At 44.3% G+C, this 12,113-nt stretch overlaps 1 protein-coding gene across 8 annotated transcripts in view; it reads right to left on the bottom strand.

Moving 5' to 3' along the window:
* Positions 1-581: 581 nt before the first annotated feature.
* Daam1 (dishevelled associated activator of morphogenesis 1) overlaps positions 582-12,113 on the bottom strand; it is a 150,105-nt gene continuing 138,573 nt past the window's right edge. For all 8 annotated transcript variants that reach the window (XM_031356974.1, XM_031356980.1, XM_031356975.1 and 5 more), the window contains 4 exons: positions 10,429-10,489; positions 7,394-7,525; positions 3,902-4,072; positions 582-3,273 (listed from right to left, as the gene is read on the bottom strand). In XM_031356974.1, the coding sequence (XP_031212834.1) occupies positions 3,064-3,273; positions 3,902-4,072; positions 7,394-7,525; positions 10,429-10,489 (574 nt within the window). In that variant the 3' untranslated portion in view covers positions 582-3,063. The remainder of the gene's footprint in view (positions 3,274-3,901; positions 4,073-7,393; positions 7,526-10,428; positions 10,490-12,113) is intronic.

The raw sequence follows: 12,113 nt of genomic DNA, 5'->3' as shown, positions 1-12,113 counted from the left end.
GCAATGGTGTGCTTGTGCTGCAGGATGGGTGGTCTGACCTGCAGACGTCTCTCCTGTCTGAACTCCAGCAGCGGAGAGCAGTTTTCAGTACTGTGCAATTACCCTGTAACTTAATGGCACACAAAGCTGGCAGCAGTAATCACGACACTGAGTCCAAAGATCAGGAAGGTCAGAGTATGGAGGGCTTGACGGATGTTTTCAGCTTGGCTTCAAATTGGATTGAGGTGAAAGGAGCCTACTGGGACGTCTTCCTCCATGCAGGTGGCGTTTCTCACACTGATGCACGTCAGGGACGTTTCACGATGCACAGGTGTTGATGCTGGAGTTGGAAGCTCCACCACGCCTAACTCAGAGGCATGGATGTGCCACATAAATCAAGTATGGAAAGAGTTAGCACTGTAGTCTAGACATACGAAACACTGCTGCACTAGGGACCTACGCTCCTTTAGCTCCAGGGTAAGCACATTTAAAAATACATATACAGTTCTGATTCACCGATTTGCTACATTTAAATTCAATGGTAGAGTGCACGAAAGTTTAACCTTGCTATTTTAATAATATATAGAAAACACATCTGTACACCCAGTGAAGTCATCTTTATTGCATATTGCTATTTAAAAAAATGTACAGACTCATAGCACACACAACATCTTTATTTTCTTGGTTCTGTAACAACAGTCTTGCACCTAAAGACTAAGTGGTTCCAGCTACTAAGCTAAGAAGATACGAGACGTTTCATTAAGTTTAAAAATTATAATGCTTTTCTTTTCTTTTTTTTTGGCATTATTTAAAAAAAAAATCTTTAAAATACATACTCAAGAGAGAAAAGTGGCTACTTACACCAGCACCAGTCTAAAAAGTCGATTTGTGTTTGTTTGTAACAATGGCACATGAAGTTACCTGCACACAGTCTTTAGGAAAATAAACCCAAAAGCTGGGAATGGCAAAGGTGGCCTACCAGGAGGGCTGGCTACATGGAAATCAGGATGATTCTAAGAGGGGTAAGGGACATGCGACATAGACCTGCTCTCTCTGTTGTGAATCTCTCTCCACAGTTCCAAAGCTGAGCTGGACCAAACTTTTCCTGCTATCAATAGAAAAGAATATACAAAGAGGCACTTTAGATCAGGAACAGTGAAATCCGTCACTCCACCCCGCTCCTCCTCCTCCTCCTCCTCCTCCTCCTCCTTCTCACCAAGCTGGCCCGAGCAAGCCAAGTCTCCATCAGCACGGCAGGCAGCCAGGATGCTTGCAGGCTGTGGTTAGCTCGGGGCTGGGAGAGTCAGCTCTGCTTTGTACCTGTGACTGCCTTAGTTAAGAGCCATTTGCTTCCACACAATGGGTAGAAAGGTCGCTAAGTTTGTGATGAAGAAAAACAAAAAAAGTAAAAACCACGGCTCTTGACAATTCTTAGAGCACCGTTTCACAGCTTTTACACAGCGCAGACCCCTTGCCATCTGCACTAGACATTATCGTTTATACAGATGACTTTTTAAATAGTACGGTTCCTGTATACTATGCACACTGGCCTTCTACCGTCCCTGAAGACCCCGTTTAGAATGTGAACTCCTTGATGGGCAGGGACTCTGTCTTGCTTACCACTACAGCTCTACTATGCCTGGTACATAGTAAGTGCTTAATAAATATTTGATACTTGACTGAAAAACTCAATTTAGTGAGTAAATAATATTGTAGTGCAATAGGAAAAACTACTCTCTCCACAGGAAACCCAACCACAAAAGGATAGATGGAAAAACAAGAGAAAACGCTAGTCCCTCCCCACGCCCTAGTACAAATAAATAAAGCAAAAGGAAACAAGGTAACAGTCCTCTTTACATACCATATAATTTAAGGATACTAGGAGTTGGCAGGTCAGTGGTAAGCGTCCATATTTTATTCTCTACTGCTCATTGTTTTTTTTTTTAATCATTTCTCCCTGAGAGCTTTATTTTTTGGACTGAAATTGTACAGGTAGTGTCACTGACACACAATTTAAAATGACAACACGTAACAGCGATCACTTCAAATATTCTTTGAGATAAATAGATCTGAGCATCCCTGTAGATACTGTTGACATTTCGTGTCCATTTGAGTGTCCTTTATCCCAGGACATGCAGCGCAGCCCATACAGAAAACAGAAGACACCCCAAAAGCACCCCTATGCCTTTAAGAATCTTCAGGGAGTTCTTCCACTAAGTCTTGGGTGGAAAATTTTATTTGTCAGGTCTACAGATCTGTATTGTTTGTTAGGTCAATGAGGAGGCTCTGGCAATTCTGGTCCAGGATCTAGGAGGCATCACTGGGAAAGTGTGTTTTCAAAAAAGCAAAACCAATGAAAGAAGTCATCAAGAGCACTTGGCAGAAAAATTGATGAAATTAGGGGGAAAACAGTGTTCAAGTTTTAAATATATAAACGAAGTGTGATTGACACTCTACATGATATGTGTGCAAGATGTTTTCAACAGACGTTTGTACTCCAGACAAGAGTGTACCCCAACAGCAGCATTGGAACCTCAGAGCTGTCCCCCTAAGTCAGTCATTGATGTGGGCAGTGGTGCCACGCCCACAACCGCTGAGCTCACCCGTCTGTTTTCCAACTCCATTTCTACCAGGGGAAATTGTCTCACTACACCAACCTTGGGAACCATAAAATACTTCACAAGACAAGCCTTTTTTTAACTTCCTCTTTTCTCCCCACCCCCACCCCCTTTAAAGGAATGTCTGTTATCTGTTTCAGGAGAGAGTATTGTGCTTCTGAACAGGCATGGTGTTCAGGGAAAGAAAATGAACTCCACTCAATATGAATGCATCCACAAAGGGTTTCTGGGCGCACACATTAACGTGAACTTTTTAAGCATACACATAGGTCCCCGGACAACACTTAAGACTTTTATGTACATTTTCACATATATATACACATACATTTACACACACACATTCACACCTTCACTCACAGATGAGAGAAGAAATTGCCATTGTTTTGGATCGCAAGGCAGTGTAATGGAAAGTTCTAGTCACTCCAAAGGGCTGCTACCGCGCTTTCTAGAAAAGGATGCAAGGAAACTAAAAATTAAGTTTTGTGATTGGCCGCTCCCGGCTGCTGTCCGTCACCTGGTTGGAAATGCGTTTCCTGTTCCGTTTGAGTTTTGAAAGGTCTTTGTCAAACACCTCTCCTGAGCGCAGCGCCGAGACCAGGTCGTCAAACTCTCCGCTCTCTTCACTGCTTTCCTTGGCCTTTCTCATCTTCCGCTCCCTCTCCCGCTGCTCTTTGAGCTGTGCATAGGAAGAGCCCTCTTAGGGTTAGAGCACACTTTGTTTTCAGTGTAGAGGAAAGAATTCTGGGCCACGGGAGGGAACGAATCTCTTCCGTGAAGCCATGTTTAGCTATGCCTGCTAACCTATATGGGTGATGTGAGAACTCACTGCAAAAGCAGTGGACAGTGAAAAACAACACTTACCAACTTCTAGGTAAATTCCACTATAGTCTTTTTTTTTCTTTTTTTTTTAAAGCATGTGAGGCAGTAAATAGATAATTTACGGTTATTATAAAGGATGCTAATGTCCTTTTGCAAATTTATGATCGTTTCTTGAGGGTAATTACTAAGGAGATAAACTTGCAGGACGTGGATCGACTTTTTCAGCAATTGGAAAGAAGCTGCCAAACTGTTCAAGGGAAGCGTGGCATGGCGCTGAGCTGCCCAGCTGCCCGCAGCACTCTAGAATGCATGCATGGTTTTCCCTCCCAGTGCTGTGGGAACTTGGGTCCTGGGTCTGGGTCATAGCGGGGTGCTGGAGCACCTGCCTGTCACCTGGCATCACAAAGGGAAAGACGGATTCCCTGAAGCCTGAGGGCTGTGGCCATAGGCCTGCCGGGAGAGCCTGCTAGGGGAGCCTCTCTCACCTGAGCTTCCAGGCGAGCCCGCCGCTCCTCTTCCTCCTTCCTTTTCCTCATGTTCTCATTTTCCTGTTTCGCTTCTGCCACGGCCTGAAGAAACTGATCAAAGATCCCAAAGAACTCGTCTGGCTGTATTTTGCCAGCCTCTTCCCCAAAGTGCTTCACTGCTTTAGTGAACTGGTGAAAAAGATTAAGAAAAGAAGATTCAGTGTTCCAAGAGAACTGAGTTCACAGTCAAACTGAATTCTCCGGAGAAGGCCAGGAGCTTAGACACGACTGATGGTTTTTGGCCAGCCCACTATTCTCCAGCGGTTACATGCACCTACTTGTTGTCTCCAAAGCAAGACCTGGACACTCCCTGATTCCCAAGCCATGATTCCTGCCGGCTACATTTTAGCTGAACACCTATGATCTCCTCAGACAACTTGGTGTTAACTAAACAGTAGTAAACAGGAAGGCAAAATACGCTGGAGCAGGACATGAAAGACACAGAGACAGAGCAAGCACCGCAGGGGTCAGAAACCCCAGTACTTTAAGCTTTCCTTTGATGTAGTTTAATTCCATTTATTGGGGCCACATGGGGTACAGGAAAAAAAATTGGGCCGAAGACTTCTCAGCTGCTTTCTCCTACCCGTAAATAATGCTGATACTGCCCTTAGGTTCCTCAGCTCTAATTAGGAAATGACAATTGACTGTGGACTCGTTATTATTATCCGAGTATAATACACTGTGTATCCGAGTATAAAGTACTGTGGCTGACAGTACTTTAGGCCAGTCCTACTGCTCAGAAATCTTTTCAATGTCTCTCTTTCAAAGCAGACAAATACAAAGTTAGGAATAATTTTAAAAAGTAAAACAAAATATACAGCAATAAACCAGTATATGCAGTTTCTCTTTAAACCTCGTAGCTGTTGTTGATTCTCTAAGCCTTCCTTTAGTAACTTAGAAAGCTGGCTTTCCTAAGGAATCTCAGCATTACCCAGACAACCATTACTGTTAGTGCTGCTGGCCCTGCTTGGCCTAGCTCAGAGGTCAGGCTCCAGAGTCCACAGAATTCTCTTTTCCTATGCTAATCAACTGTGTTCTGATCTGACCTTCTGTTTTCTTCAGACTCAGACCGTGGTAAGTTTGTATCATCTTCAAGTCCATGGTTTCTAATTGACTTGATTTTTCTTGTGTTACCTGCATTACTTATATTGTTAAAACTCCTGGCATTACATAATATTAAGCATACTAAAGAATGTTTACTGTGTTTTTATACATAACAAATTTGACTAAGACATGTATATTTTACATATTTTATAATTACTTTATATATTTGAAACTTTAGTTGTTGTGTGTCCATACATGTAAGTCTGCAGGTGCATTTGTGCAGTAGTGCCCATGTGGAGGTCAGAGGTCAACTTTTAGAGTCACATCTCTCCTCCTGGTGGGTACCAGGATGGAACTCAGGCCGTCAGGCCGTCAGGTTTGCATGAAAAGTGGTTTACACACTGAGACATCTCACTGGCCCTCAGATTTTAAAACATATTTTTTCCAACCATTTTCTCTTAAATGTAGAGCTGTTCTCAACGTTTTACTTATTTGGAAATATTCTATTACAAAACAGAACTCTTTAGGGAAAAACATAACATTCCTCACACACCACATTAGAGTAGTCTAGCTTAATTCAGGGTTTTATAAGCTCATCTCTAAAAGTTCTGGTATGAACAAAACAGCAATAAACAGTCTACAGCTGAGCTTCTCAAATATTCAAGTTCATGCTCTTTAAACCATCATGGATGATCTTTTTATCTAGGAATTCTAGTGATGATGAAGTCATATATATTTTAGTTTTAGAAATCTGAAGAAACCTCAAGTCAGATTAATGTTCCCACACACAAAACCACAGGGTTTTCTGCATTTTTTTTTTTTTTAAAGATAATTCATTGATTCTGTGTTCCAGCTCTGTGACGAGGTAGGCAGGGGTCCTTTCTTTTACAAACACAACAATAGATAGGAATCTCATGGTGGTGGTTTGGACCACACCTATGGATATTATTTGTCTTATTCTCACTGTGGTATGTCAAAATTGGATCCCTAGTAGCAGCTCTGTGGCACATGCTGTCTCCTTGTTTATTCGTAAGGCGGGTAGATAGTACTGAAATTAGCTGATGTTTGTGAACAAAACCTCTGAGCTTGAGCTCAATCATCCACACCAAATAACTCAACCAGAGCACCGAAAACGCTGCCTACTAGTGAGGTTTGAGGGAGAGACTTAAGACAAAGGAGCATGGAGGGAGGTTGTGCTGGTTAGTGTCCACTTGATACAGAGCTAGACATATCTGGGGAGAGTGCAATGTCAGCGGAGAACCTCCGACGACAGACAGGCCTGTGGGCAAGTCTGTGGGGTATTTTCTGGATTAATTGATGTTGGAGAGCTCGGCCCACCCTTCGGTAGGTGGTCCTGGATTGAATGAAGAAGTGGGCTGAGCAAGCCATGGGGAGCAAGCCCATAAGCAGCATTCCTCCATGGCCTCTGCTTCAGTTCCTGTCTTGAGTTCACGCCCCGACTTCCCCTCATGATGGACTGACTGGGGCATGTAAACCAAATAAACACTTTCCTCCAAAAGCTGCTGTTGGTCTTTTTATTTAGCACAGTGACAAAAATCAAACTTAAAAGATGGGCTGTGTTGGGCTGGTGAGATGGCTCAGTGGGTAAGAGTACTGACTGCTCTTCCAAAGGTCCTGAGTTCAAATCCCAGCAACCACATGATGGCTCACAACCACCCGTAATGAGACTTGACATCCTCTAACCCATCTGAAGATAGCTACAGTGTACTTACTTATAATAATAAATAAATCTTAAAAAAAAAAAAAGATGGGCTGTGTAGAATTCTGCAGTGGAGAATGAACCTAATATCATCCATGAATAATGAGAAGCTACCCAGGGAAGATGTAACAAGGAAGCATGCTGCGAAGTGTTGGCTATCAGCCAACAAAAGCCTTTCTCATAGAAGAAAACAAATTTTAAATAGAAAGTATCACAACAAAGTGTCTTACTAAAATCGTGTTCCTTTGCAATGATGCTGTGAAGTGAAACGCATCAGTGTTGATATGCTCTGCATATCAGCCTCTGTGCCCTTGAAACAAACATCTTACACAGACTTATGTGGCCTTGGGCCTACCTGTTCCTAGTTCTCATCACTTACTCTGCTTCCAGAGATGAACATATCAATCCAGTGGCAACCAAGGCAACGGTGCCACCATTCTACCCTGCAAGGTCTTGCTAACCAAAAGGCAACACAGGCCAGTTAGACACCAAGGGCTACCCTGGAGATGACAATACAAGTGTTCCCAGAACAACCGGATCCGGAAAACATTATCTACTGCTGCAGTTCCTGACCATGACGCTCGAATACTACTCTAGCTTCTTCCCAAATAGACTGCTGTCCTTTAGCACCACACAAAAAACTCAGGGCAGAAGAACTGCGTGAGTACGTGCACAGGGAAATTTACCAGCTCTTTAGCTTCTGCTAAAAGATCTTCAACATCTGAGAAGCTGAAGCTAGCCAGGGTGATGAACTGGCTGACAACAGACACGAACTTGTCTCCAGGCTGTGGGGGCTGAGTCTTCTGATACTCCAGCTCCTGAAACACAGAAAGCAGAGGTCTCACATGTGCACATCTTGTCTCTTACTCCACAAGACTCATCAAGTTGAAGAGCTCAGATAGCAAATGCATCATCTGAAACATCTCAAGCACGTTCACTTCCCACCCTTCCTCTCCACACCAAGGCCACACCCATGTGTGCAGACATATCTGAAAACAGCTACTGTTTCTGAGATTTTAAACAAGGTGATTTCTTACTCCAGCTTAAGAAGCAAATGAATACTTGGTCAAAATAAACAGAACCCAAACAGTAGGATTCCAAGTATTTATGAGGCTGAGCCTGCTGGTCGATGTTCCGGTGCAGAATTTCGGATTCTTGATTTTTCTTTGTTTTGTTTGGTTTTCTTCCTCCTTCATCATCTACCAATTCTATTTACTTCCCAAACCATGGTTTCTAGGTCAGCAGAACGGCAGCTGTAGCTCACGGCAACAGGCTTGTCCCCCCTCCTTGCTTCTTGTCCACACCAATAATAGGTCTTGGTGAACAGGCAGGTAGGAAAAGGAATCTTTTGTTCATTTCCTACATTTTCCACTACCATGGTGACGACGATGACACAGAAGAATTTCAAATTTCAGTCATCAAGTCCAGCCATTTTGAAACTCACATTCTTAACATCTACAGTCCCCCAGCATCGTTATCCCCACTGCATAGATACATGGAGCTTAGAGGACTTGAATTCTTTGCTCAAAGAGTCAAGGAGTTGATCAGTGTCAGAAGCAGAATTTGAGCAAGGTCTGCCTACCTCAGTGCTAGCAAGCTAGCCGACTGTGAGGGGCAGAGGTGCTTTTCAGCATGAGTGTCAAGGGCTATGGGTTCTGACTAGTCTACTGCTGATACTGTTCTTCATGGCAGACGAAATGAAATGACAGAAGCAGAAACTCAAACTACGGAGCCAGCTTTGACTAAAGACATCACCACAGTTTCAGTACCTTGGTATACATGTACACACACACACACACACACACACACACACACACAAAGAGAGAAAGAGAGAGAGAGAGAGAGATTGAGAGAGAGAGAGATTGAGAGAGAGAGATTGAGAGAGAGAGATTGAGAGAGAGATTGAGAGAGAGAGAGAGAGAGAGAGAGAGATTGAGAGAGAGTGTGCTGGTATAGGGATGGTGAACTATCTTAAAAGATGTCATTATCCAATCCATCACTGTATCCAAGTTTATCTCTGACACTTCTGACTTGGACAAAGCACAATTAGGACACATGGACAAATGAATATCCGGGTGAGTCAAGCTCTGCTGCCTCCTATTATGTCCAGTTATGGCTTGACATTTCAGCTGCCAGGGGCGGAGACAGGCTGTCCTCGATGGTGATTTTGTTAACTTGAAACAAGCTAGGGTCATCTCACATGAGACGATGCCCCCTCCAGACTAGCCTGCACACATGTCTTTAGAGTATTGCCTTCACTAATGATTGCTAGGGAAGGAGCCAGCAAGCAGCATTCTCTCACAGCCTCTGCTTCAGTTCCTGGCTCCTGTTGCTGTTCCTGTTGATTCCTATTGATGACGAGCTATGATATGGAAATATAACTGAAATAAGCCCTCTCCTCTCTAAGCCGCTTTTGGTCATGGAGTTAACCACAGCAAAACCCCTACCTTAGGCAGCTTCTGCGGTTCCTTTACTATTAAAAACATGATGCAGTATACGCCACCTGGGAGATGTAGCACAACTACTTTTTAGCAAGCACAAGCACAGCATGTCCATCCCTGGAAGAACACCTTGACCTGGTGGTCTTCTAACTCAGACACAGGGTTCAAGCATGTCCACCACCTGGCTTAGGGGTGATACAACTGCTGCTTGAGTCTCAAGAAAGTCTACATGAGAAGGAGAGGGTAACAACTGAAATTACCAAGCATCCCTGCTAGGCCAAGCCTTCTAAAAATCTATGGAGAAATGTCCTGGTGTTTTGGGATTAAAATGAGAAAGGAGGGTACCATGGCATTTGGCGATAAATTACCTGCAAGGTATTTAAGGGAGGGGCAAATTTCAGACTATTTCTGAATCAGTAACCTCACCCAGTTCAGACATAGCCAACTGGGCAGGGCTGTGAGTGGTGGTTCTCATCCCTGGACTCGTTCCCTGGCAGCTGCATTCATGTAGACACTCCTTGGTGGTGTCCTAGCATGGCTGTGTTACATTCTTCTGACTCCTCCCTATCTTCTCCACATTCCTGTAGCTCCCTTTTATCTTCTGTACCTGGGCAGCCCCCTTCCTAGGTACCTTTCTACACCATCCTGCTTCTAAGCCATAACTGGAGTTCATCTCTTCCATAGGAGCACTTTCTCTAGGACGTGTCAGTCAATCACACTCCTCCAGGCTAGCCTCAATCCAGTTCTCTCATCCAGTCCCTCTTTGATCACCATGCTTATCTAGACAGGGTCCTGCTGAGGGAACTGGCTGCTCTCACCATTGCAGCATTGGAAAGCATTGGACGCTGGGTCACTATGACCCTGTGCCTGGGACACAATATACTATGCCCAAGTATGTGTTTGGTGAAGATTCCTCAAAGGACCAGTTCAGAAGTAGCACAGAGGTTGCCATCAGCCTGTGGAGAGTCACATCCAACGGTAACAGAACATGGAAATGGAAGGTTGCCTCACCTGGTCCACTCATGCTAAGGCCTGCTTCTTGGGTGAATTGGTGGCCCTCCTTGCCCACTTTCAGTTCCCACCACAGGGAGCCACTCAGGACATTTGGCTGCATAAAACTGAGTTCCTATACTGGGCACACCTGGTGCCTGCTTCTTTCTGGTCACTCTCATAAAAATCATGTTTATCCTGGGCAGAGCACATGCCAAAGGCACTCCTGTGCTCAAGGTTCGCACACTGGTGAAGAAGTGAAGCAGTTACGGTGGGAGGCAGGTACTCACTGTCTCTACAGCTTTCAGGCCACTCCTCAGGGTGCTGATCTCTTTGTCCAGCTCAGTCATGCTGTTGGAGAGAGCGACATCTTAGCAGTTGGTAAGCAGCTTACAGAATAAATACGCTGTGGCTCGAGATAGTACATGCTTGGAGGCAGGCATATGTTTAGCTTATAAACCATATTTCCAGGGACAGTGAGATGGCTCAGTGGGTAAAAGCGCTTGTTGCCAAGCTTGACAACCCCAGGTTACTCCTAAGGACTCACATGGTTGGAGAAAACAGTTGTTATGACTTCCAAAGGCTGTCATGGAGCATGCATGTGTACACACACACGCACGAGCACATACACGAGCACACATACATACACACACACTAAATAAATGTGATTAAAAAGAAAACATTCCTCCCTTTCATTCTCAGATTTCACAAAAGCTACAGCATTAAAAAAAAAAAAAAACAAGTAACTTATATGTATAATTTTAATTTTTCTGTACATTTTTTGTTTTCCTCTGCCAGCAGGTATATTTTATAGGTTAAAAATAGCAGAAGAAAAATGTTTCCCATGTGTGCAGGAATATTTTATGTTTGAATCACAGAACGCCTTTGCCGAGTTTGGCTCTCTAAGAAGGTGGCTGGCCCAGAACCCCATTCAGACAGGACCCTGCAGCTCGCCATGACTGCAGCAGTGGGAAAGGTACTTAGCCTCACTCAGCATGCATTTTGCATCCTGGTTACTTTTCACTTTCCTGCCTTCTTTGTTTTTAGTGGAGAAAGATCCCTGGGCTTCTCCTATGCTTTCTACTTCATGGCTTTTAAACATTAACCATGAAAGCTCAGTTCTCACAACCCCCACCATATCAAAGAGCTCACCAACAGTTCATTTACTCAAATAGATAACTTTTTGTGTTACCTACTCTATTTCTTATACCAAGGTTGAGAGAGAGAGAGAGAGAGAGAGAGAACAAGTCCACCCATTCTAGGTTGTAAATTCATGGCAAAAGGTGCAGCTTAAATATGTCTATCAGAAGGAGGGGTGGAGTGAGGAGAGCATGGAAAGTTGCCTGTTTCCATCTCTGAAACAGCACGAGATTCTGGGGAAAGTTTGGCAACTTCCCATTTTATTTTTAGTTTCTTGATTTGCATAATGACTGCTTCCCATTAACGGGCTGCTTGGTTCCAAGGAGTGTGCGTATCTGTGAAAATGACGGGTGGCTTCCTCACACGGAGGCCTCCCGTTTGTTTCACCCTGGGTCCTCCTTTGACTCAGGGCTACCTGTGTTCACTATAGCTGCTCTTCAGAAGCATCCCTGGGGCTAACCCTATGGCCTCACACATAGGCAGGGGCTCTGCCACTCGGCAGCATCCCCGGCCTTCAGTTTCCTTTTTGTTGAGACAGTCTCACTAGGATGCTCAGGCCAGCCGTGACCTTACTTTGTAGCCCAGGCAGGAATTGAACTTGCAGCCCTGCCTCTGTTTTCTGAGTCAGAGAAGTCAAACGGAAAGGCCTAGCTGATGCTTGTACTCTAAGAAAATCAGGTTTTACACACGGGGGCGGTCAGTACTCCAAAGGACCTAGAACAAATATACATTCTCTTGCGTGTTTGCCTGTGATTCAAACCACTTGGCACATTTGCACTTCAATGCGATGCCAGCCAGTGCCTGCTGCTTGGCAGTCTAGCTGGTGGAGGAGGGC

The sequence above is a fragment of the Mastomys coucha genome, unplaced genomic scaffold (assembly GCF_008632895.1).
Source record: "Mastomys coucha isolate ucsf_1 unplaced genomic scaffold, UCSF_Mcou_1 pScaffold6, whole genome shotgun sequence".
NCBI classification, from domain to species: domain Eukaryota; kingdom Metazoa; phylum Chordata; class Mammalia; order Rodentia; family Muridae; genus Mastomys; species Mastomys coucha.
This window is presented reverse-complemented; position numbering and strand designations above follow the sequence as displayed.